The 27,234-nt window shown below is 44.9% G+C and overlaps 1 protein-coding gene across 3 annotated transcripts in view; it reads left to right on the top strand.

Moving 5' to 3' along the window:
• The window catches only part of LOC142904252 (excitatory amino acid transporter 2-like), a 28,805-nt gene extending 2,817 nt beyond the window's left edge, over positions 1–25,988 (top strand). The window contains exons 1-11 of one of the 3 annotated variants that reach the window (XM_076050223.1): positions 12,003–12,259; positions 14,973–15,112; positions 16,589–16,741; positions 16,949–17,199; positions 17,340–17,481; positions 18,005–18,131; positions 18,344–18,577; positions 18,660–18,854; positions 19,676–19,810; positions 20,351–20,615; positions 22,811–25,988. In XM_076050223.1, the coding sequence (XP_075906338.1) occupies positions 12,222–12,259; positions 14,973–15,112; positions 16,589–16,741; positions 16,949–17,199; positions 17,340–17,481; positions 18,005–18,131; positions 18,344–18,577; positions 18,660–18,854; positions 19,676–19,810; positions 20,351–20,615; positions 22,811–22,882 (1,752 nt within the window). In that variant the 5' untranslated portion in view covers positions 12,003–12,221 and the 3' untranslated portion in view covers positions 22,883–25,988. Of the gene's footprint in view, positions 1–12,002; positions 12,260–14,972; positions 15,113–16,588; positions 16,742–16,948; positions 17,200–17,339; positions 17,482–18,004; positions 18,132–18,343; positions 18,578–18,659; positions 18,855–19,675; positions 19,811–20,350; positions 20,616–22,810 lie in introns of those variants that run through there. The other 2 variants (XM_076050225.1, XM_076050224.1) reach the window with 2 other exon arrangements.
• Positions 25,989–27,234: the final 1,246 nt, after the last annotated feature.

The following is a 27,234-nucleotide window of genomic DNA, read 5'->3' as shown; positions in this document are numbered from 1 at the left end:
GGGAGATAATCTGGAAAGGAAGAGGAAGTAACAGTATCCTGGTCAAATAGGAAACAAAATCAATATCCTGACCACATGATAGCTTCTTTATTGATTTTCCATGAGGAAAATTAAATTTTTACCCATCGAGCGCAACAGTTTTGGTGAATAGATTAATCTGAGCCCCTGTGTTTGAGGATTCTGCATGGGGAGTTGAATTTGAACGTTCATAGACGGCGGGGAGCGGTTGAGCAGATGGCAAATGAGCCATCACCAGTAGGCAGGAACCAACTGATCACAAGAAAACAGTGCCGACACTTTCGGGCTGAGCTGATTAATTGAGTTCTGCGTCATGTTCATATACATAGGGTGCAATCAAATGCTATCGCTGCATGTTCTTATTGACAAATGAATCAACTGGCACATATGCACCAAGCATACATTTTCGCACAATGCTCCAAAAATACACCACAGTGTAATCTATCGCCTAGAGAAAACAAACGCACTTACACACACACACACACACACACACACACACACACACACACACACACACACACACACACACACACACACACATCACACACACACAGTGAAATCACTTCAGCTTGTGGCCGACAGACCGACAGACTTTGCACTGCAAGAAGTGTTAGAGGGAGTGGGAGTGTCGCTTTATATGTGGCTGTGACGAAAGGAGAAAGATAAAGACGGAGGATCTTTGGTTTTTAGGGATAAATGGAAATGGAATGGAGATGGAAGTTTGGCGTGTTTCTCCGTTGCAATGCTCCTCATGTCCTGTTGCCAGTTTAAGGTAAAAAAAAAAAAAAAAATCACGCAAAAGCAAAGTAACCACGGCCCATGTGCACCTGTCTCTCTGTGCCACTGGGAAAAGCTGAGCAATGAAAAGTGGAGAACAGAGGAAGCGGATGAGCGGAGACGCTCGGCAGACAGAAACAGGTGGAAGAGAGAACCAAAATACAGCTGGGGAGACGGAGGCGAACGTGCGTGTTCACATTTAGTGAGCGCGTCTTGACTGACTGCCTTCTAGAGTTCTGCAGTAATCCTCCTGGGAATACACCGAAGCTGCCAAAGTGCCATGCAGCTCCTCTTTTCACCGTTTGCCACCCCGGAGCTCATCTATCTCCGTCCCCTCTGTTCCATCAGTGCTCGGCCCTCTGTCTCTCTTTCCTGAAACTGCTCCTTTCATTTAACTCCTTCCTAATTACCTCACTGTCACCCACTTTCGTTTTTCCTTTGCACGCTTTCCGCTGCCTGGGCTTGTCATTGCAGGCGCTCCTGCCCGTGAATCTCCCTGATATGTGGGATCCGTGCCCCCCTCGTCTCTCCTCCCCCCGTGCTCGCACTCCTGCCTATAGAATCAGTGTTTCGGTTCTCAGAGAAGAAAACAGAGCGAGGACTTTCCCATGGGTTGACCAAACAAAGAGCTTGGCTCGCTTCACTTCTGTATGACTGCACAGGAACAGAAACGGAGGCATCCGTTCGCCAGTGCGCTGCCGGGTGGCAAAACGATGGTTCTCGGAGGGCCACGGTTCAGGCGTTCAGTCGCTGCAAGGCAGCAGCCCATCATTAAATTGCGCATATAATGGACAATGAATCCCCACACAGTTTTTTAGGCAACGTCAGATTACTTGGTTTGCCCTGTTTATTCATCTAGAATCGCATCTGCAATCTATCAAGCTGCATGATTTGTTTTCATAACACAAGGTCTGATCGCCGCCAAGAAGCAAAAAATAGGAACACAACGCCTTCATATGCAGATTTATTGGACAACTGTGACCAGCATTGTTGAAGCAAGTGCTCCTATTAAACAGCTAAATCAGCACAATATGAAAGACTATTCTCTGTAGAATCAACGCAACAACAACAACGAGGACTAAAAGGGAATTACACAAAATTCTGTTTGGGTTGCAGTTACATAACAGCCTCACTTTGTTAAACTGTCCAAAACTTCAGCAGCTGTAATTTGTCCAACAAATTACAGCGCATCAGATAAAGACTGGCAGTAGATATTCAGTTTTAATCTTTAGTGCGTGAGACAGGGGTCAGGTGTCATGGGAAGTTCACACATGCAAGGATCCCCCTTTGAGTCTGCAAATAAGATAAGAGGTCACGTACAATAAAGGCAGGGAGACTCATCTGCGGTTCACACTTTGAAGATTAAGAAACAGTTCCATTCCCTGAAGTCTCGTAGTTGAACATTTACATACTGGATGTGGGGCCCCGGTGGGGAGCGAGGCAGCGAAGGCCTCATCCCAACCGCTCCAAACCACCCACGGTCCATCGGTACCTGCTCCATCGGAATTCAGGTCAGCAGGGGGAGTCACAAAATGGCTGCGAGTGTGATTGGTAACGGGAAGAGAGGGTGGACACTGGGGGTCTCATGTTGTTTTGTTGTTTTTTGTCCCCCTCCCTCCCATTCTTGGCACCGAGGACCATGCCAACGAGAACAATCCACGCATTGTGCAGCGACAAAAGAATCATCATTAAAGGAGATGAAGTGATTGGTTCAAAGCAACAAGAAGACTCCATTGTCGTAGGATGCACTCTGACAGACTCACAGCGGGCAATCAGATGTTGTGTGTGTTCATGCCACCGGAGTCTAATAACTCTGGAGGAATCAGCGCCTGTCCGGTATTTCACTCAAACTAAAGGGAGAGCGGACAGAGTGAAACGGGTGTCGTACTTAAAAGTGCTTTTTGTTGGATTTTCTTCTCTTTTTTTTTTGTTACAGGAGCTGCTGATGGAGTCAGCTCCACTTTTATCCTCACATCTTTCACTGTCTAAAGCTTTTATGGCAGCTTCATAATGATGATAATGGGAGGATCAGCGGTGGGTAATAATAACGAGGGAGATTAATAGGAGACAGAGGATTTGACGAGGCCTCCAGATTCCATATGGTGATGAAGATGGAGCTGGATATCATTTGATCTTTACGCCATTAGTCTCAGCCTTAGTTACATGTAAATTATTATGATATGGAGTCAGTGCCTGTTTCCCTTTCTAAACCACAAGGCACTACCGGATGGATCACATTGGTTTTGCCATGTCAAGAATATATTTTATCCCTGCTCTGCTTTGGCCTTACTACTTCTGAAATGCTTCTACAGCAGAAACTGAGTCCAAAACCTTTTTTTTTGTCTTAGTTTTCTTGGCTCACGTTAAACCAGAAGAAAAAAATACCTTTAGAAAAAGTAGAAACTGAGGTAAAACTGGTCTCATTGTCTACTTCAGGCTCTACCCCTCCTCATCCCACCCACCTTCCTCTTCCTTTGCCCCCTTTTTACTATTCCACAAATCCTCAATTAAGTGCGTAATGGGCCTCTGAGGCAGGTTTGTGTGCTCCTTTGTTCAGCCCGGGGGGGGATCGGGCGGCATTAATGTTCCTCTTGAGTATGTAAACAGCCCGAGCTGTGGGAGCGCTGAGCGGAGCTGCCACTTGTCCGCTTAATCGTGGGGAGCTCCATCACCTCGCGGACATTTTCGGGAGCCAAAGCGGGCGCATGCATGAGAACCTCGGCAGCAACACAATGGCTGCGCTCGGAGGAGTAACCTCAGCACCCACGTCTACCTCCCACCTCTTCCGGAAACGAGCCCCTTTTCCTCTCACCCTCCACACTCTATGGCTTCCTGAACCTCCTCTCCAGCAAAAAAGGCGCTCCTCGCCCTTCCTGCTTCGCACACCTCGGACCAATCGAGACCCGGCACAAGCGCTTTCTCCCCACCGACTGGCCTATCACATCATGACGTGTCCAGCTGATCGTGGCTACAGTTCAGAGTTTGTTTACCTCACCAGAACACACAACAGTCCCCCTTCATTGCATGTTTGTCAGCCTCCCTTTTCAGGAATAAAAGGAGAGGAGAGGGAAGGGAGGGGGATTACAAAAACAAAAAAAAAAAAACTGAGAGAAAGCAGGGGAAACAATTATGTTGCCCCTCCTCCCCTTGAACCCTGTGCTAGCGGTTTCCCAGCTCTAGAGTCTCTGAACTAACTTGGAGGCCTGTAAAGTGCCCCATTATTCTAGGAGGGGTAGCGTGTTCCAAGAGCGGCTCGCCTCAATGGCTGATGAGCACAGAGAGGGTTTTGTTAGAGGCTTTTGGCTCAGCACATCATCCACTGGTTAATTAGGAGCTCTATCTATCTATCTATCTATCTATCTATCTATCTATCTATCTATCATTTACACCTCAAAAGTGTCTCTTACAGTTTGATTGGCTCTGTAATGGTTTTTTGGGAGGATATAAATGTTAAGCTGGCACACTGAATCGCAACGTGGAGGAAATCCAAGTTTCAGGCCAAATTAATTTAGCCTTTTTTTTTCCCTTTGCACACAAAATCTTGCTGGATACGGATCGATCCTGACATCACGGGGAATCCTGGGCGCTCTCATTGTGCGAGGATTACGGCGAGGCAGGATTTCGGGGAATTTGTGTCGTACGCCTTAAATCTCGACTGAAGGGGGTTTACCATCATCAGAGCGAGCTAAGATGAGCGTTCTGCTGGGATTTGGCGGCGGCTGGGATCAAACAGTGGAAACACGCCGAAAATGTATTCACCCAGAGGTTGTTATAACGACTGGCTGCGACTATAGACGAGCTGATTAAGAAGCAGCGGAGGAAGTGGGTGTTGGGGGGGGGGGGGGGGGGGGGGTGGGGGGGGGGGGGGGAAGGCAAGCGCATTCGCTCATGAGGCATTCCAGCGTTGCATGTGACAGAGGAAATGTTTACATAGTTTGACAACACATGAGGCGATTAATCATGCAGAGAACAGTGTGCAGAGCGGTCGCAGCATGGTTCCTCCCTGTCTTTTCACAGGGAACAACAAGGAGAAATAGCCACTAATTATTCATACTGTCACTTATAGGAAAAGCAACCCACGGCTGGTGTGTATAGACGTGGTTCTGAAAGAACAGTGCCGTCAATATGGTTCTGAAAGGAAAGCAGCTCTGTACAACCTGCAGCGCAGACGTTTAGTGTATGTATAATTGAGTGTGTTCAAGGAAAATCTATAAACAGTCCTGCAAATTCATCACTTTGGCTTCTCTTTGTGTATTTCTCTAAAACAGAAAAAAAAAAGAAATACAATTCATGCACATCCCTCCCAGTCTGCAAGTAATCATGGTAGATATGGGACTGGCTCTGTTTCAGTTACTGCTTAAGATGTATCATGCTAAGAACTGGTCTGTGCACGTTCAACCAGACTAACGCGAGGGATATCCAAGTAATATAAGTAGTTGAGAAAATGTAAAATATCCTCACAACTCCTGACTTGTTCCTACTTGATATTGAAGAACATTGCTCTGTTATTGCAATATAGGGTTTCTGAAGCTGATTCTTCTTCTCTTCTCCTCCACGAATACAACACATATGCTGTTTAAACTCTTCAGACATTTGCACACGACTAAAGTTTAGAATTCTTCAGATTCTAACCTTGAGACAATAAAATGTTAATTTAATGAAACTCCCAGTGGCTGTTTCTCTGAAAATGAGAACTAGATTGACAGAAGAACAGCTCGAAAAACCTATTGACTCCAGCCACGGCATAAAGCAATGTGACACTGAGGAGCAGGAGAATAGAAAAAAAAAGACAAAGTGTGTAGGAACGACAGGTCTGTCACACTTCTTGCTCTCCTGATATGCTTCCCTGCGGTGTGCCAGTAACCAGTTGTGTCAGGATTTCCTTTGTGTGAGAAAAGATATACATAGACAAGAGGTGTTGAAAAAACGGGGAGCTTTGCAACATTTCTCCAGGCAGGTTACGGCTTGTGAGTCGGAAGCCGGAAAATGCCACTGGAATCCCCATGTGATGTAATTGCTCACTTTAGAGTTCCCACGTCTGCTGAAAACGAGCCAAAATAAGCGCTCACTTGCACTATTTCAGAGCGGGTTGTAATATGACGGTAATGTGGTTATCATCGATTGTAAGCCTTGAGCAGTCGGTGAATAATGTGCTGAGAGTGCGGACAGAGTGCGGGTTTGCATGTGTGTGTGTTCAGGAATGCCCTGTCTGTCAGCATTGCGGGGTGGTGTGAGGAGAGCAGGGCCACGGCCGCTGCTGCAGGCTGCAAGTCCGTCCCTGCAGACCTCAGTGTTTAATTAGTGAGAGAACATCCATCCTCCTTAGTCCTCTTATTGGCAAATCCTGAGTGAGACTCTAACCTCACCCCCCCACCCCACCCCGCCCCCACCCGCCCACATCACCTCCAGCCTCCAGCACCACGAGACAGGACCGACTGAGATTGATGACCACCAACGGAAGTGCAATATTTATGTCCTTGTGTGTGTGTGTGTGTGTGTGTGTGTGAAAGAGAGAGAGAGAGTGAGAGAGAGAGAGAGCTTTCGCTTGCTCGTCCTCAAAAAAAGAAGGGAGGGGGTTGGTTGGTTAATGACTGTAAGCGCACGTATCACCAACGTGTATTTAAATGTGAAAGTGTGGCAGGTGAGTCTAGCCATGTATGAAACATGATTTGTGCACTAATCTCATTTCCCAGGGCCAGCTGCCCAACACAGATGTCAGTGTTTCCCCTCTATCCACACGCACACACACACACACACTGCCTCATAGAGCGCAAGCTCTTTGCGTGTGTGTGGCGCCATCTTCGAATGGCCTCAGTGCGACGCGTCCGCAGTGTTTCTCTCTCTCTCTCTCTCTCTCTCTCTCTCTCTCTCCTCCTGCGCTGATCTCTCCATCTGTGTGCGATTACTCTCCTTTGTCCTCCCCCTTACCTCCGTCAGCCACACCCTGCTTTTTTCACCTCCTCTCCCCACCCCCAACGCATTGCTACACATCCACCTTTATATAGTATTCATGCATCCTTGCCACCGTTCCCCCTGTCTGTACACCTCGCTTTCCCTCTCTCTCTCTCTCCCTCTCTCTCGCTGTCTATGTCACCCCCTCACCCTCCTACTAACGGGTATACCATGGCGGAGGTTGTAGTGGTGGTGGGGGAGAGCGGGCTGGGCGGTTCTGTCTTACTGGCGGATTTAATGAGCTCCAGTGGGAATCGGACTGCAGCCATCAAAAAAAGCAAAAAAATAAATAAATAAAAAAGAGCTGCTTTCCGCTATATAGCCAGGCCTGTTAAACAGATGCGCCTTGGCTAATAAGTGTAGCATCTCTTCACGCGCTGAATACAACGGCAGCTATAGGAGGAAATACATGTGAGACGACTGTCTGACAAAGAAAAGGGAAAAGCAGCGTGTGACCCCCTCATCTAAGAGAAAGGATTCTGAAGAAGTACAGCACAGAAATTCCGCATGGATATGGATTATCTTTTATCTCGGAGTTGACCTTTTATCTGTGTTTTTTTTTTATCGGCTTTAAGCAGTATATGTTGGCTGGGGGATAAGGGAACACTGGACAGGCAGGAGGAGAAATCCTTTTGGTTCAGCCTTTAAAAAGAAAAAGCAACATCACTGCATTACTGTGATGTTCCTGTTAAGAGGAACAAGAGTGATGGTACATTTTATCCAACAAAGAAAATATATTAAATACAGAAAAATACTCAGTTGTTACAGTTGCTGTCTCCAATACTCGACAAGTTGAAAGAACCAAACCTCCAAATGCATTGTTCTGAAGAATTTAAGACTTGACTAGACCTGACTTTGATGTAATTTTACATTTCTGTTCAGCCAGAGGCGTTTCATCTCTGTTAGGGGGAGGTGAAGTCTAGCACACGTAAACACGTCAAGACATAAGCAGTCCTATATGTATCTCAGAATAGAAAACCCCTCCTGTTAATTCCAAATACGTGTCAGTACAGCCATTCTGTTTATTTTCTGCATTGAGTGTGATAAATATTTCTAAGTTGAAAGGCAATGAAGATTATGAGAAAGACAGACTAAATATGATTGTGTCACATTGTTACTTTCGTAAGGTTAACTCTTAGGAAGGAAGAGGTAGCTCTGTATTTTATTAGTGAGGAATGTTTATGACAGAATTGCCAGATCCTTATCACTGGTCATATTGGGTATTTGTGAGACTAACCGTGATACAGATGCTTAAAGACATAAATATCCAACGATGTCGAGGCTCCACTGTAGTTTAATAGTGATGTGAGGTTTGGTTGGATAAGATCCTGTTTCTCTGAGTCTCCTCCCAGATATTATCCAAGTGATTGGGAATCACCCAGTTTTTATTGGTACGACAGCGTGTTCACAGCGTAATAAATTGTTAGCACGTTATTACAGGAGGATTGGTTGCGTCTCTGAGACCAATGCAGACTGCAGTGCTAGCCGCTGGATTCCCAGAGGCTCTCTCTAATGACTGCCTCATTATGGACACAAAGAGTTGTGCAAACAAAGGGGGACCAGAGAGAATGCCGAGAGACAGGCACATACAGTATGGTTCACCCAATGGAATGTAAAATATGAGGAAAGCATAGGGGCACGGGTTATACTGTCAGAGCTGTTATATGCGTCACCTCGCATTTTATACACCGCTGCACTTCATGGTCAGTAACCAAAACCAAAGACGATTTCCTCGTCCACGATCTCAGCACTTCAACAAAATCCACTAATTGGTAGCAGTAAAACATATTTCCAAACCATGAAGATTCAGCGCTGGTTTGGTCTTTGACTTCTCGTTGTGTGTCCAGTTTAAGCAACAACCTAGATGGTTTGTTTAAATGCTGAAGCTTCTTGTCTCCCTGGACTTTATCACGTGGGTGAACATCATAAGATAAGATTTCCTTTATTAGTCCCACAGTGGGGAAATTTCCATCATGAGGGTCTAACGAGGGTTCAGTATTGTTTTTGTTTCTCTCAGAAGCCGAGACAGCAACGGAGAAGGGCCTCTTGGGAGTGAAATTATTTGCACCAGACAACTTAATAATGAACCTCCCCGGCCCAAAAAATAAAATAAGAAAATAAATTGAATTGTTACCTGGCAGTGCATTTATCAGAAGCTTTTTTAAGGCATTTTTATACTTTCAGGGAGAACCAACTAAAAGTGATTAAAGACCCAGTGAGTCCTTGTTACACATTATGCCTCTTTGCAATTGAAGACCCAGGCCTGTTGTGTAAGATCATATAGATTAGCAGTACATGGTGACACAATAACTAAATAAAGACAGCATTGGGAAAAGTCTGGTATTGTTGTAGGAATATTGTTCTCACTGTTCAAACAGCATTCATCCCTACAGTGGCTTTCAGTAGTAGTAAGTAACTGTCCTGCAGCTACTGGAGAAGAACAGCTGTTGATGCTGAATGTTTGCAAGAAATGTGTTTCATTCCATTTGGTTCCTTGACTTTGTTACTTTTTTTGATTGTGCATGTTTATACAGTCATTATACAGTCATTAATAATTGACCAGTATCTTAAAGTGCATCTAAAGAAAACTATCTAACTAAAAAAATATCAGTAAATGTTCATTATTAGAAGATGTTCTCAGTCCTCTCGGTCTTGTTTCCCTCTTCAGTTCTGTAAGTTAGGAAAAGACAAAAAGTCTCCTGATGTTTGCTATCTGGGATGGTGTGAAGTAAGAACATTTAAGTGCAATGTAGTATATTTGTTGCTTCTGTCAGATCGTCTGTGCTTTTCTATTTGGCTGTCAAGGAGCGAGTTCCATTTCCGCACATACGTCAGCCTATCACTGGTATTGTGTCAGTGAATGCAATCAATGCAGCAACTATTAAGGGTTGCATAATGTGGACCTGTAAAGTGGCAGAGCTCCCCTTTCTCAAACGCTGGAATTTATTTCCTTCTTTCTATGCAAGGCACAACCTCAAGTGTTTGTTGAGAGTTTCGTTTTGGGGGTCTAGGGTCTCTCTCTCTCTTTTTTTTTTTTTACAGCTCCAAGGCAGCCAGTATGTATGAGTCCATTTCTTCCCACTGCATGGCAAGTGGATGTGAGGCCCAGAAGGGGACTGATATATCCGGAGCTTGGCCCAGCTCCAGTGGTCTTTACCTCACACTTTACTGTGATGATCCAGTCATGAGAACGAGCACGGTGCCCCTCCGGAGCCCAGTGGGAAACCTGCATTCTTATTTACATCTTTATCTGCATTACCATATGGTATTGTATATCAAAGACACCAGCCACTGTTGCAGCGTTGTTAAAAATTCATTGAATGGATGGTAGTATGGTGCGATCCAATAAAGGTGCTTATTGGCTCAGCTGGGTTTAAAAAGTCCTGCAAACTTTTATTTGGTCCTCCTCAATGAGATAAAAGTTAAGTAAAGACGTAACCCACCCTTTCTCTGCTAATATTTCAAGTCACACCCCGCCTTTGTAAGGGCAATGAGTGGAGGCTGTGTGTTTGTATGCTGCGTGTGTGGCTGCAAGCTTCCTCCTTCCCCTTCATCCCTTTCTCTCAGGACCACAGAGTGTTGCTAAGACAACCCCTCGTGGTCGCTGCTGCATCGCCGCGGCCCTCAATACCAGCACTCAGGGAACCTCCTCGCACTGGGAAGGCAGCATAAAATTGGGATAATCGCCGTCGATTATGCCCCCACAATGGGCCGCGGCTTCTGAAAGATTCATTCATCCTGAAAAAAGAGAGACTGTGGAGGGGAGGTGGTGCGGGGGGAGAGAAAGGGGCGCCTTGGTCCCTCCGCTGCTCTCCCACGGTGGGCACAGGCGTGACATCAGTGGCCTGAAAGAAACTGGCATTTTGGGGGACATGCCCACTCCCTCCTCCCCAAGCCATACCCTAATACCCCATCCCGTTGGAGCCACCCCTCCTCCTCCTCTCCTCGGTCCCTGCCAGTTTGGATGCAGCGCTTGGCCAGGCAAGTTGGGGCCACTGCCACTGTTTGCATGTGAAACAAAGCCCCTGTGAAGGAAGAGAGAGGAAGCAAGAGAGCTTCACATGGTAGCAGCCAAGAGCAGGGACGGCCGCCTCGGCCTTCCCTTCACAGGCCCCCTCTTTTGGCTGAGAGGTGCTGGTGTGACCCCAGGACCCCTTTCTCCCAGAGTGTCCCTCACACTAGCCCCCCACCCCTCCCACCCACCCACCCCGCCGTAACCCCTTCCTCCCTGGCCCCGCTCGTTCTCGCTCCCATCCCGAGAACGCCATCCCCGTTTCCCAACGAGGGCCTTTGAATGCGGATGACATGTCAAGGGATTTAGGATGAGTGATTTCTCATGACACAACCTTTGCCGGCAGAGATGGGGTTCCTCTGGCTTTTGTTGTGGCACTTGGTCATTTGTTTGAAGAGGAAATAGCTTTCCAACACATTTCCCTAATTAGAATAATGTGATAGTGCTCAATACGATGTGAAGTCCCATGCTGCTGGGATACTGGGCGGGGGAATCAGCGTGACTTCATCCTCACATGAATCGCGTCGTTCATTCGCCCGCTGGTGTTCGGCGCTGTGGCGTTGCACTGAGGCAGATACCGTGAAGTTGAACAGTTTTACACTGAATGAACAAACCATGATAAAACTGTGTACATTTTTGTCCCAGAGCACTGTGCAGAAATTGGATTTTAATACTCCACTAGTCCGCTGTGGCCCACCAGTGACTTCATATGTCGTGACACCAAGAGCCATAAACGTTAACCTCTCATTCGCTGGCCATCAGAATGACCTCAAAGCCCCCAAACGGCAACATTATGGATATTAAATCTTCCATTCGTCGATCCTCTATTGTAGTGTTGTTTTTTTTCTCCCCTTTCAGCAAAGAGCTACTTACAAAGCACTACTGTCTGTCGTGCCATTAGCGGGCATCATCTCCTGCTGCCTGGCCTTTGCTTCACTGTCCCACGTAGTTGGATGAGTCTGGGAGCGTGCTCTCTGAAGGGATTACAGCCGCAGGGGAATAGAGGGTCTCTGAGGGATTTGACAGTTAAGCTCAGATATTAACTCCTCCCCCACCCCCTCCTCTCTTTTATTTTTTGTGGTTGCTTATTTGTTTATTTGGAGGTTTTGGTCGGACGCGGACACGTGCCCTGCGTGTTTGATTGTGATAGTGACTGTTTGTGGTGTAGTCAGGGGTGGTGGGGGCCGAGGGGGCTCTGCAGGCATCAAGATGGGGCAATTCAGGTTGCCGCGTCTGTGACTCTGCGATTGGGACCCTGGTCTGTGTCGACATCACTCCACTCTCTGGATGCTTTGGAGGAGCTGATGGACAGCTGAGGGCTGCTAGCGCTCAGCCCTGCTCCAGTGTGCTACCTGGACTTTATCTGCTGACTGATGTCCTTGGATGGAGAGGTCGGATTCCTACTAACCCGTCTACTGAGTTCACTCTGAGATACCAAAGGCGAGAGATTTGACTCCGGTCAATGTATATAGCACTTACCTCAACTCCAGCAGAAATGAAGTAAGTTGTGTAAATATTATACAGGAATGTGCTTTATTTTATTTCTGACTAGTTTCTAGCTATGTTATGTTGATTAGATGGTACCATTGGTGGGGCTTTGTTTTAAATTATGAGCTAAATGACTTGATCTGATTGAACTTGCACTCATTCGGGGAAGTCAATTTTATAAGTTGGGTTGAAACCAGGTGGTGTTTTATTAAGACCTTCATTACTTCTTCATGGCTTTACAGTTCCGTAATTCAAATGAATCTAATTGACCCCTAGGCAAAGATTAAAGGGTTCATAAGATGATCCCATTAGAGAGTGCACAGAAGAAACTGCACTTGACTGTGTCCGTGTGTGTTGGCGCACACAAGTTACTTGAATTATGAGTATGTTTGTGTGTTTGTTTGTTTTTTAAATTAAATTTACTAATTTTGATTTAGATTAAAATCAATGGTCAATTTAAGTGTAATTTCTTAGATTAATACTGCGGTGCAGAATGATTTAATTCATACTGTGATTACCTGGCATATAGGCAATCAGTCTATAGGGACAGTTTTCCATCTTGCAGAATAGATCCACAACATAGCATGAAATATTCAGCCTCCTGCAGCTCTAAAAATACATGTTGCCACCATATTTATTACTTTCCATGGCGATAATTTTTCAGTTTCATCTATCATCTGGCTCGCACAAGCCCACTCTGTCATCCGTCTCTGAAGCGCAAATATCCGACCCCGCTGACGTCTTTCGTCTGCTTCCTCTCCTCCTCTCTCTCTCTCTCTCTCTCTCTCTGTCTCTTTCTCACTTCTGCCCGTACTAAAAATAAATTAAAGTGAGAGAAAGGAGTGAAAATTAAATTTGTGGAACTCATCACGCCTAAGGAATGAGCTGACATGGTAAGGTGCATTTCTATGCACTTTAGTTTGGGGGTTCTTATTAATTTTTTTTCTTATATTGAGAAGATGGAATATTGTGGGAGGGCAGTTCAACACAATGGCTGATTGCCAGTTGTTTTGCGTATCTTTGCATTTCACACTCAGCTTTGAAATTAATAAGAGGAGATAGGACAGGTCCATCTGGATGCCTGGAAGCCAACCAGTTGGTACTCTTATAGCAAAACTCAGAACACAGCGATACACAGACGCTGGGGGAGGTGTGCAGAAATGAGTGTGTTCAAGTGGAATTATTAGTGATTACCTACCAAACAGCCTCCTATTGATTAGAGCTCCCTGTTTTGCCTTGAATCAGGGTTCAGCTCTGAAGAGAAAACTTGACAGCCAACATGATTAATATCTCTGGAGTGTTGTCACTTCATAAAACACTGTGGGGGATGCTTTGCATAAAACAAAATACAAAAAGGAAAATCTGTGAGGCTTCATATTGTTAGTTTTAAGCTCAAAACCCCAGGGGGCAGGTGAAAGGTCATGGGCTGATTATTTCATCCTTCCCTTGCTTTGTAATTCATCACAATGGACATTTTTATTGGCTTATTGGTTGTGAATGGTTGAACAGAGACATTTCTGTACCGATCTGGACACATTTAAAATCAAAAATGTCAAACCAGGCAGAGGGAATTTGATGGATTACTTTAAATTGAAGCCTCAGACTGAAGCTCCTTGTTGCTCCTGATCTTTCACACACGTCGTCACTTTTTTCCCAGCAGAGCCTTTGGCCACCTGCTTAACTGGCATGTGACAGACACAGCTGGCTCTCATCTCGCTAACAAACTCTTTCATGCCTCAACAGGTCGGCAGGAAGCTGCTCTGCGATGCTCATAATGGAGAATCGCTTTTCTCTCTATTAATTAGGCTGCGTGACTGAGCCCTCGTTTCCCACAATTGTAGTCGAGATTCAGTGCGCCTCTAATTTTAGTTTCGCACAATCATAATTAAGAGAGAAAGACATGGTGAGAGCATGCTAACGGGTGCTTCATTTTACCCTGGCAACCCCTCATCACCCCCTTGGCCCACGTGCTTCCTGGATGCAAAACAATGCTGAATCCTTTACAGATACAGGATTCTTTACAGTACATTTCATTTATATTCCTGAAACTAATTTCAATATTTTTTTCTTGTTATATCTCTGGATGACTTGATGTCTGCGATGATTAAAAAGATGGGGATCGTCATCATAAGTCCATCTGTAATAGTCAGATGGTGATGTATAAATAGTTTTATATGAATACTGGATATGTTTTAAGTCCCGGTAATTGAAGTGGTTTAGCCAGCCTGTATAGTTCAAGTTGGGGATTCTCGTAGTCAAAAAAATGAATGTAGTGCAGCTAATATGCCAATTTAATTTAAAAAAGCAAAACAAAAAACAACAACTATGGAGACCTCTACCATTAAGTCACATTTCAAGATGTAAAACATGAATTTCTGATCATTCTCATTAACTTGTTTGATGAAGCATATAAGAAATGTTTCCCTGAAACACCACACTTTCACAAGTTGCAGCTCAAAGTCTACCATCTGCTGGATACTATAGTGACCGTGAACTGTGTTGAGTGACAGCTTGACTGAAGAGCTTGAGTGGCTAATTGCTGTTTTCCCAAACTGTCACGATTTTCACTGGCTCCAATTTTGGAACTGCATTTTCACGGCTAATTCTTGCTGTCTCTTTGATGATGTGGCCACAGCATGACCACCATGTACAAAGGAACTGAGATGACACTTTGTAAACCTGTTGTTTTTTTCTCCTCCCTCTCATTTTCCTCCCTCTGACACAGTGCCAACAGCATGCCTAAACAAGTTGAGGTGAGGATGCATGAGAGTCACCTGGAGCCCATCGAGGCCAGGCCTCAGTCCAAATGTGCCAAAATCTGGTCCAAGTTGTCCAAGAACCTTCTGCTCACCCTCACTGTCTTGGGTAAGTCACCTCTTGCCTGTCTTTCCTATAACAGTAACAATGTTGTGCTCTAAAAAAAACAGCAACTTGCATTTCCCACCACTGAACACAAAGTTCTGGTAATTCAAAGCATAATTAGGCCACTTGCTTGTCATGTGCGGAGGAGAAGCCATCTGTGCTCACTCAGGGAACCAGACTGTGGGATGTTTGGGTGTCTTGACCTTCTCTGGCTCTTTCGCCACCTGTTGGTTTTCGAAAGCTCTCCGCAGCGCTGGACAAACAGCCTTTGGGAAATGTCGTCATCATAGCAGGGTCTCGTGGCTCCACACAAGGGGGCCTAATGAGGAAAAAGGACAAAAGCAGCAATGAAGGAAAAAAAAAAGCTGCATCACATCTGTGTTGATCGGCCACTTTGAAGGCGTGAAACATTTTCAAATGTCGAATGTGACGCGTGTCAAGGAATACGGCATGCACACGTTCCATTGATCTGCATGCATGCCTCTGTGTTTGTCTCATGCCAACCCAAATTCGGCCGGACTCTTTGCAGAGCCAGCATGATCGTCGATCATCTGTCACATGGCAGACCCCGAATAGAAATTTGCAAGTGGGCCAAGGAGAATTCACGGGACACCGAGTACCACAGCATAAAAGAAGGAGTGACGGTCAAAATGCACAGGATGCTGGGAGCCTGAAGGGTACGCCGAAGCACAGAGGGAAGCTTTCATTAGGAGAAAGGCCGCAGGCCTTTTTCCTGTGTGTGTGTTCTTAAAGACCGTCTGGGTCGCGTGATCCCTGGCAGTAGCATGGAGGGGGCCGGCAGCAAGGGAGGAGTTTTGCCTGGCATGAGTCGGAGGCACACGCACACACACACACACACACACACACCGGCCAACCACCTGGACTCGCAGACAGATTGCGGCTGGGGGTGTTCTCACATGCAGGGGTCATCTTGGATTTGGAGCAAGACGCACCGTGGGGCAGGAAAAGAGCTTTCCATTTGGAACAGCCATATGTCAAAGGTCTCCTGTAGTTCCTAAGGGAGGCTTTTAAATATTAAATGCCATTCTTTCCAGGCTACTAGCCCTTAAAACTAGGCAAGAATTTCAGCGAGGTAGTAAAATATACCATCTGAAAGGGTGACATAACAACACGAGAAGCAATGCTTACCCCTATGTTTATGGGGATAAACAATCCCCATAAACGCTCTCACTTTGCAGAGATTACTGACGCGTCTTCAGATTTTCAACCTCTACCTCACTGTTTTAAGGATCTGAACTTAATCCTTTCCTTTCTCCCGACTCACTGTTCTCTTTTATTGCATCTTCAAAGGAGCCAATCTTTAAAAAGTGTTGAATGAAATAAATGAAGAGAGGGCGTTTATTCAAAGGTCTTTTGTTTGTCATCACACAGCAGGGGCTACGTCTAGGTCTTTCCTCCAGAAACAAGCTCCTCTCTCTTTTTCCACCATAAACCCAAGCTGTCCTCCTTGCACCTTAGGTGTGATCCTCGGAGCCGTGTCCGGGATGCTGCTTCGCGTTGCCTCCCCGATCCATCCTGATATCGTCATGGTGATCGCTTTTCCCGGAGACATCCTGATGAGGATGCTGAAGATGCTGATCCTACCTCTCATCATCTCCAGTTTAATCACAGGTGCGGCTGCGTGACTACCACTGACACCATTTTTCACTGGCGTATATGTATATACTCTGGTGTCTTCTAGTCATGGATTTGCTATCAATTTGGAATCATGTCTTGATATTAATCTCTCTGCTTGGGCAGTTTGTGCTTGGCAGTGCTTCAATGAAAAACTCCAAGCAGTTAGGAGAGTACACCATGTCCTTATTTTTTTGGCTGCAGGTCTGGCCGGTTTGGATGCCAAATCCAGTGGTCGGCTGGGCACCCGAGCTATGGTCTACTACATGACCACCACCATTATTGCTGCTGTCCTGGGAGTCATCCTGGTGTTGGTCATCCACCCTGGAAACCCCAAACTGAAGGAGAATCTTGGCGAGGGCGAGAAGAACGACGAAGTGTCCAGCCTGGACGCCTTCTTCGATCTGATCAGGAACCTGTTCCCAGAGAACCTGGTGCAGGCTTGTTTCCAACAGGTACTAAAAGATGAGAATATGTTGTGTCATGCCTGTGCAGCTATTTGGCTTGGATGAGTCGTAAAAGCCACAGGAGAAACACGCCGCAGGCAACACGGTGGTCTGCAACCTCATGACTTGCTGTTTCTGATTGTGTTCAGATCCAGACAGTCACTAAAAAGGTGGAGGTGGTTGTGGAGGATGTCAATGCCACTGCTGAGGGGCTGATGGCTAACATCACCAAGGAACCTCAGTTCATTGTCAAGAAGTCCCTCCAATTCAAGAGTGGCATGAATGTCCTGGGTATGTAGTTGACATACACTGAAAAAACAAACAAACAAGCCAAAAAACAAGAGGCTAAGCATCCAGGTCTTTAGTTTTGAAGCTTTGTAGGTAAAACATGTATCCAAGTTTCCAATATTTTTGTCTTTTAATTGTTGCATTTTCTAGTATTTTCTCTGTTTTATTTGTACTTGGAATGGCTTCAATTAAAAAACGATCCAAGCAGTTCTGCCTATTGAAACTCAGGCTTTTGTGAATCATGACTACGGCTGCTCATCTAGTATAACTGCCGCGAAAGGCTGCTTAAATCGTCATTGCCATCCACTAGTTGGTGCTGCTTGCATGGCTTAAAATGAAAGCAATATTTACAATAATGCCTTCACATAGTAATAAACATGTGGACAAACCAAATGTTTTTCGCTCACGCTGTAAATATTAAAGCTTTCATCTCTGAATACACTGTTGACTCCCTTCCCCCCTCACAAGTTCCCATCTCGCAAATCTTGTATTCAAAGTTTGACGCATTTGCGATTTTCTGCCGCAGGTCTGATTGGTTTCTTTATTGCATTTGGCATCTGCATGGGTAAGATGGGAGAGAAGGCCAGACTCATGCTTGAATTCTTCAACATCCTCAATGAGATTGTGATGAAAATTGTCATCATGATCATGTGGTCAGTATCACTTAAGAATCTCATTGGCTCATTTTGACAATCACCCAAGTATTTTTGTTTTGTCTTTTAAGAAATAACTAACACTTGGTTATTTCTCGAGTCATTCTGCATTTTCAGAAGCAATGTGAAGCTAATTGTATGGCCAAATCCTCTGTGGTTGCCATTAAAAGCTGAGGTTACAGGAAGTAAAGGCAGCTTTTACCTCTGAACAGGTACTCTCCCTTCGGTATCGCCTGTCTCATCTGTGGTAAGATCATCTCCATCAAAGACCTGGAGGTGGTGGGGAGGCAGCTGGGCATGTACATGGTGACTGTGATCGTGGGACTCATCATCCATGGCGCCATCTTCCTGCCCAGCATCTACTTCGTTATTGTCAGGAAAAACCCCTTCACCTTCTTCCTGGGCATCTTCCAGGCCTGGATCACTGCCCTGGGGACGGCCTCCAGGTGAGCGTCAGACACAGCTGACGGACGTCTCTGGATGTTTGCGTCATTCCCACCATCTACCCTGACCTGTTTCTTCCCACAGTGCTGGCACGCTGCCCGTCACCTTCCGCTGTCTGGAGGAGAACCTCGGTATTGACAAAAGAGTCACTCGTTTCGTGCTGCCGGTCGGCGCCACCATCAACATGGACGGAACCGCCCTGTATGAGGCTGTGGCTGCCATCTTCATTGCCCAGATGAACGGCATCCACCTGGACCCTGGCCAGATTGTCACCGTCAGGTCGGGAGACTGTAATTCCATTTTGTTAACATCTTTTCATCTGTACGATGGTTTACCTTAAGTATTATGGGAGATGGAGTAAAATTCTGCTAATTTCTTAATGACGAAGCGCCCCGGACCAGCTGAGTGGCAGCTTTGTGTAAACTGCCCATTACATTTAAGTAATCCCAGTGGAAAAATCTGACTTCTTATACGCTAAACCGACTCCACAGGGAAGTTAAACTGGCTGGAACAATCAAGTCTTGGGAAAAGCGTTGAGAATACTAATTGCCACTATTTAGAGGCACTTCAAACAGAGGATGTGCTTTGGCAAACACACACTTAGCTCTTCATGAATACATAATTACCGAACAAATGAGGAACAAACGCTGCAATAGCGGCAGCAACGTGGAGGCATTTAATGGGCGAGCGCTGAGGCCTTGGTGGCTCGGAGAGCAGATTTACTGTGGCGCTAATAAACCACCAGGAGGAAGCAGCGGCATGTGCCAGGGGCTGCAGGAAAAGCAAACACCACACCCGGAGCGTGGAGCTCAGCGAAGGCTCCTCTCCTCCCCCCCGTTAATAGAGCCACAGATGGACGACCTTCAACCTGACACTGTGCGGAATATCGTTCCACTCAGCGGCTCTCACATTTAACCGCACTTCATTTGCGAAGGCCCGAGTGGCCCTCAGCCGCGGCTCTTCTCACGAGCACCGCCCGAGATTAAACGCGTTCGTCTGCAGCTGTTCAATAAAGCCTTTCTACGAATGAATGGCAAGACGGGGAACTCCCTCAGGTGCAGAGCGCTGACCGGCGGTTGTGTTGCTCTGTTTCCATCCAGTCTGACAGCCACCCTGGCCAGTGTTGGAGCAGCCAGTATCCCCAGTGCCGGACTGGTGACCATGCTTCTGATCCTGACCGCCGTGGGTCTGCCGACCCAAGATATCAGTCTGCTGGTTGCTGTTGACTGGCTGCTGTGAGTTTTCCCAGACCACAATTTGTACTTTTTTCGCCCCGTTGTTTGTCCGAGTAAGAGGAGTGTTTCCATTCAGATAGAGTCACATTCGGTTAAAAAGACGAATCACAGAAAGGCTCGTTGTGATTTTCATTCGCGAAATGAGATCAGAAAAGTTAATTAGTAACTTAGTCTCATAAAATAGCCAATAATCATGACTGTGTTGTGTCAGCTTTTGGCAATGTTGGCAGATTATGACAACACAGTGGTCTGAACGTTAGAGTAACTAAATGACAACAATTCCAAAACCCCATATCAATACTTTTGATTTGTTTCCAACAAAGACTTATCAAATTACAACTACATTTCAAATTAAATAAACTTTGCTGTGAATCAGGGATAAACCAATAATAAATCTCAACTGAACCTTAAACATGCAAATAATAGTAAAACAAGTAAATAAAATAATGGAAACACACTCAGATTCTCAGTTTTACGTAAATCAAATTATTTGCTGTAATTACTGTGTAATGCACCTCGCTCTTCTTCCGCCGCCCTCAGGGATCGATTCAGGACCTCAGTAAACGTGGTGGGCGACTCCTTCGGTGCGGGCATCGTGTACCACATGTCCAAGGCGGAGCTCGAAGAGCTGGACATGCACGCGGCCAAATCGGACGACATCGAAATGATGACGAAGACCCCGTCCTACTACGACGACATGAAGAACCACCACGAAAACAATTCCAACCAGTGCGTCTTAGCCGCAAGCGCGGAAACAACCGCCACGACTACCGCTAACAATTCTGTCGTAGTAGATGAGTGCAAGGTACCATTAACGCTTACGGACATAGAGACTTCTATATAACCCCCGCTCCCTTCGCCGCATGCTCACCCTGCACCGCTGCATGGCTGCCTGTTATTGTCAAGTGCCATGTGGATGCTGTTGTTTCACCACATAAGTGATTCAAGAGGTCAACCGCTGCATGCGTACGTACGATTCTCGTGTGTCTGGAAGTAGCAGCTTTTGTGTTACAAACTGCCACCGCAAACGTGAACAGACTGATTGGCAGCGGAGGACTGGAGGGACCGATTATCCTCACTGTGACCCTGAGGAATTATTTAGCAGCCCTCCTGTCACTGCACAGCAGATTAGTACATTAACACGTTAAGAAATGCAGGTATACAGGTTCAGAAGGGGGCAAATGGGCGTCCTTGAGGATTTAAAAGTGAAAGTGCTGCAGTTAATTAGCAGCTCAACAAACACAACTACCTCTTTCTGTTTTGACACCGTCTTCCTACACAATGAAACGACTGTGTTGTAAAATGGGAGGCAGTGAAGCGGGACCTATAAATGCAAAGCATAAAGTACTTTGAATCTCATCACTGGATTCATTAGTCCGGGCCTCTGGAATAGTACAAGAGGCACACTCTCTCACTGTCACACACACAAACGCACACATTGACAGGAAAGGTCTCCTAATGAGTCTATTGATTAATTAAAGGAGGAAAGCTGTTGCCTAGCAATGCTTGCAGAACTGTCACATGTGCAATCTGCCCGCGGTGAAAAAGTTACATCCACCTTATTAATCGCCAGGCATTTGCATATGAATGGGACACAAAGGCTCGCTATTTCCACCAGGACTAATTTCTCACTCGTTGTTTTCTGTATGTTTGCAAGTAGAAAGTAGAGCTCAAAATTCTAACACTTTTTATAAATTGATGTAGAGTGCATGCAGAGTAGCTCAAGTCTAGTGTAACATTGCATCCATCCTGTTGTATCTGTTCCTTGTTTTTTTTGTTTTTTATGTCACATCTCTGTCTTTTGCAGTTCATTACTATTTATTTGTTATTTTCATAACTGTCTTTTTGTCCGTTTCTTATTGTGTCATATATCTGTGGTCTGTTTTAGGTCAACCCCCCAAAAATTGTTACGCTTTGAGGACAACCATAAGCAGTGATCCTATGGATGTCCTCAAATACCTCCTTTGATTTGCATGTAAAAAAAAAAAAAAAAAAAATATATATATATATATATATATATATATATGTATATATATATATATATATATATACAATGCCTAAGGAGCTGTGCTAACGGCTAAAGCATCACTGCAGCACCAAAAGTACAGAACGAGTGTTTGAAGTGGCTTTAATGTTGTAAAATGTAAATCTCGGTGCATCTTTAATGCCTGACCTAAAAATTTGAGTATGTGTCTGCCTTGATTAATGTCTCACATAAGACAAATTGGCCAATTCAATTTTCTGCTTGTTGTTTAACTTTATGGGCAGACACTGAACCCTTACAGCTATTTTGGTCCTATATTAGAGCTGAACAACTCATTTAAGCTAGGTTGAATTTTGCATTGAGATGCATGGACTGATAATCTGTTTCCAAGCAGTCCATCGTATCAATTTCTGATGTGTCCTGAATTTGGGCCATTTCCAAGCATTCAGTGCCTTTTTTCAACCAAACAAACAGGGGAATGGAGCAACTTCACAATAGTAAACATAGCACAGCTAGCGTTAGCTATCAAGTTAACATCGGGAAAAAAAAGGCAAGTCTACCTCTAGTTCACTTTACGAAATGAACAAGATACACTGTCAGTTCCTTTCCCAGTCCATATATGGGACGAATGGAACAGCACCAAACTTGTGTTGTTAGCATTGTTGCTAAAAAAGCAAAACTAGATGAAAGTTTATTTCTGAATCGTTATTGTTTTTCCATGTTTAAAAGCCAAGTCAGCGGCAGGAGCAGGGAACAATGAACACTGGAGTAGACTTTCTCAGATGTATGAGTCTGAACACTCGGACTGAAGCTTCACACTGGTATTGGATAGTTTTCGAACAGGCACAATAGATATTGGTTCTCAGAGGGTTCAGTGTATGGCCACCATTCATTTTGACTGCGGTGCTGTAGAAACCTTTTAAAGGGGTGCTTTAGCATAAGTGATCTTCTGTGTCTTCAGTTTGACCTGTGCCTTTGGATCAGCTGCTGAGATTCTCCCCACTAACTCCTTGCAGGTAACCTCAGCCACTAACGGCTCTGCTGCGGAGTGCGCGATTGTTGAGGAGGAACCATGGAAACATGAATAATGGCAGCACAGAGATCCCCTGCTCCTGGCCTCCAACAAGCTTTCCTATCTGGTGATAAGAAAGAACGAATGAAAAAGTCACATGAACAGAACTACTAATTGTTTGTTTTTTTTGTACGTAGTTTAGTTGATGTTTTTTTTATTAGTCCCTTTTAAAGATTTTGCAACTGTCTGTCTGACTGATATATAATACTAATTCACCTAACCGTGAAATGATAACGGAGGTATTCTTTTACCTGTTAGAGCACAATTATCTCCTATATAGCATGTACTTGCACAACATACTTCAAGGCTTAGGGAGGGAAGGAAGAGAAAAAGTTTGACAAGCTGTCCACGGCAATACATCTTGGCTAATAAGATATGAGACGGAGTGACTGCGCGACATGGGATGCACTCAGAGCATCGACTTTCACAGCTCATACAAGTCAGGTTGATTCATCGCATCAACGCCAGTGTTTTAGTTCACATCGATGGTGACGGCCAATCCAGTGTTTTGCTTTGCATCAATGTCAGTGGCACCACCTCAGCTCAGCTTCTTACGTAACAACATCACTTTAATTCTCCAACTGCCAGTATTTCCCACAATCCCTGTGGTCCAGTATAGCGGTCAGATGCAAGGCGAATGATGACGATGCAAGACAGGAAAAGCAGTAAGCACAGACACCCGGGTATTACGAAGCACAATTAGCCAGTCTGACCCTCTTTCTTTCCTATAGAGAAGGGACTTTTTCCTTTGTGCCGCCTTTTGAGTGAGACATTAATTGTGTTTGTGTGCGAGTGAACGTGTGCTTGAGTGCGACCAAGTCAATTATAGGGACCAAACAGGCAGGAAAATCAATCAACTCACAGAGGCCTTTGAACTGCCTCCACGACACTCCCACACAATCTTCAGTTTCCCTGGAAGCATGTCCAGAAACGTTGCAGCAGCTCTGCTGTTGAAATTGCTTCTTTTTTTTTTTTTTTCAATCAAGCCTCAAAAGCTTAAAGATGAAGAAAACCAATACATTGCCCTGAAAATGGCAAGAACTGCCATACCTATCCCCAAAAATAGCTCAGTGAAGCCAATGAATTTAAGATTAATGCAGAAAAATAAGAGACATATCTGATTGAATTGAGCACAAAAAAATGGTTTTTAAAGAGCACAAAAACAAAATAAAGCCAAAATTTTAGGAAGAAACTTTATCAATCAGCAGTTTGATGAAAGCTCTACTTATTACAAGGCCTAAAATAAAGAGTAAAGGATGAAAAAAGGAAAATCTTTGGCTTTAAAAAGTGGTAAAAATATCTAAAAATGTTTACTTGCTCCTTTGGGCTTTAAGAAAAGGTTCTGTTAGCAGCACAAGGATGACATCAAGTCATTTCACAATATTGGCTGGGAAGCACAACCGTGTAAGAGCACAAACACGTATTATTCTGACACATTCCAGTGCTTGAGTGATCCTCGGAGCTTTTAATATCCAAGAGCAGACAGACAGAACGTTGGCACGGTGCGCAGCAAGCCGGAGCGGCGGAATTATGGAATAGAGCAGTGAGAGGAAGAGCAGCAACAGCATCACTGCTGTCACACAGAGAACCGCGAAGGGCCTTTTGATACAGAGCCCCCGCTTGCCAGCCTCTTGTTTAGCCAGACCTGAGAAGGTAAACAACAATATATTTTAGCCCTCAGAGCTCAAGACTGTTTCCGCCAAAAAAAAAAAAAAAACAACCCTTGGATGCTGCAGCTCGTGAGCGAGGACATTTTAGGAAAGTCGGAGCAGAACAGCAAACACACCGCTTCAGGCCAGAATGCTGAAGAAATAAAAAAAATCACATTCTGCTCTCAGTAAGAAGCAGCCGGGGAATGTGAAACCTGCCGCCCGCCGTTCCTTTGTTAGCTTGCGCCAGTGAGAGAGGAGATTTCTGCGTTGTTGCGGGTGCTAATTTTGGCGTCTTTTCTCAGCGTTCCTTGTTTTTTTTCTCAGCGCTCTCCCCTTCTTTCCGTTCGGTGCCCGGTCGCTCTCCGGCCTTGAAGATGTTCTCGAGACGGGAAACGCAAATTGGAGTCGCTCCGAGAATCCTCACAGGCTGCTAAGTGACAGGACGCTGCCTTTTAGTCGCCCGGGAAACACAGACACTTAGAAGACGTTTCTTTTACCTTGAGGAAGGATGTGTCCACGCATCACACAGCACACTAATGCACACCGTACACACAAAAACACAATTGCGCACACCCACCCACACACACACACACACACACACACACACACGCACACACCTCAACCACTCCTCCTCCACTTTCAAACACACACACACACACACACACACTTGCATGCGCACAAACACTCCAACGTTGTGAAGGTCACTACATTATTGTGTTCAGCTTGCCGCCGAGCACGACACTGACAAGCCAACAGCTCCTCGGGGTCTTCGGCCCCTCGTGACTTTCAGGAAATAAACGAGAAAAAAAAAAAATGTCTCCGGTGAGGAGGCGATGCTGACCACATTGTCATCGATGGGGAATCGAGTATTTGACCACTTCTTTTTTTCTTTTTTCTTTTTTTTTTTTTAACTCTTTTAGAAGCATGGATTAAAGAAAAGGATGATTATTTTTTTGCACCACTATCTTAAAAAGCATGATATATTGAAGTGCCTACTTGCACTTTGTGTATATATTGTAGGTAACAGATGGATTCTCTTTTATTTCCTTTGGTTCATTTTTTTTTTCATTTATTTTATTTCCGGGAGGGGGCGGGGCTTGAAATGATATGTAGGAACATAGTTTCATTGCTGTGACATTTTTAATGTAATCCTCTAGGGAAAAAAAAAATATCATCTATGTGCTGAGCAAAGTTAGAGTATAGATTTAAAAAAAAATGTATAGAGAGGAAATTGTGTACGCTTGTTTTTTTTATTCTCTAATAGCTGGTAACTAGTTGTTTTACTTACATGTCACACAACAATATATGAATATCTTTTTTTTTTTTTTAATCTGATGTAAGCGTTCTGAATGTTTGTTCCATGAAGAGGTGTGCATTCATTTTACATTGTACATAGATAAATATATAACTGTTCTGTTCAGTGGCGATGGTGCAGAATCTTGCGGGGGAATAAAAGAAAAATAACAGTGACCCTGAAGCAAACACTTGATTGCATGATGGATTTTTAATAAAAAGGGAGGAAGAGGAAGAGGGAGGGCGGGAAGGGTTTGGTTTTCCAGAAGCAAGGGGGCGCCAACGTGGGTTCACTCATCGTTGGGACTCGCAGTGAGAGGAGAGGAGAAGAGAACGCGGGCGACGGGGAGTAGAAAGGAAATAAAGTCAAATTTGCCCTGTATGTAGGACGGAGTTAGCAATCAGACTAGTTGATCTGTGGCGATGTAGAGCAACATTCCTCAGGTGACTCATCCGAAACATCCCGTCTTCTCACAGAGAGACAGAGAGAGAGAGAGAGAGAGAGAGAGAGAGAGAGAGAGAGAGAGAGAACGCTGACGTTGGTCATCTCTGTTTACCTCGGTGCGTTTGAAGATGCAAAGACAAGAGCACCCGGATGCTTTTGACTCGTGCGTGCGCGTGTGTGTGTGTGTGTGTGAGAGAGAGAGAGTGAGAGTGAGAGAGAGAGAGAGAGAGTGTGTGCGCCTGCTGCCCCCTCCTCACTCACTCCACCGGCATCCTGGAGCTTCACAGAAACTCCCTCAGTAAACTGCCTTTCTTACCCCACTTTGCCTTTTCTTTTCTTTTGTTTTTCAAAATTCTTCTATATGCACACAAAGTCACTCTGGAACTCGCTGAGGTACATCGAAACGACTTCGATAGTAATAATAATAAATAAAATAAAAAAAAATCACCTGACACTGTTTCATCCCAGAGCCAGTATAAAAACCATCCAGCTTGTCCTTTTTCTACTGAAGCGTCAGTGTCTGTCGGGAGAAATGATCGGCCGTCCCGCTACACCTGCCTACGAAACCTGCTCTCCTCATCCTACTTTTCAAGGCCTTCCCTCTTTGTAAAGCTGTTGTAATTTTGTTGTGAAGGCGGAGCGTATGTGAGGGGGAGATACTATCTAGGGGGGGTAAAAAAAAAAAAAAAAGGACAAAAAAAAATGTCATGAAATCTTTCCTCGGTCTATCGTATACATAAAAATCTGTTTCTACATATCAATAAGTGTTGTACCTTTGGTGTACATATACAAATATAACTAATAAATGTTGATTCATAACTAAAATACTCGCTTGTTTGTTTTTTTGTCTTTTCATTTTTGGAGTACAATGTCATTTCCATAAGATTCACTTGACATAGAGACCTCGAAAGAAGGGAGGCAAAGCTTTAGAAATGCTGTTTAGCTGCTGAGGGATAATTATTAAAATGATTACAATAA

This window comes from Nelusetta ayraudi, unplaced genomic scaffold, assembly GCF_046127955.1.
Source record: "Nelusetta ayraudi isolate G7.1 ecotype Tasmania unplaced genomic scaffold, CSIRO-AGI_Nayr_v1 ptg000125l, whole genome shotgun sequence".
Classification (NCBI taxonomy): domain Eukaryota; kingdom Metazoa; phylum Chordata; class Actinopteri; order Tetraodontiformes; family Monacanthidae; genus Nelusetta; species Nelusetta ayraudi.
Note: the sequence above shows the minus strand (reverse complement) of the source record. Positions and strands in the feature narration are given on the sequence as shown.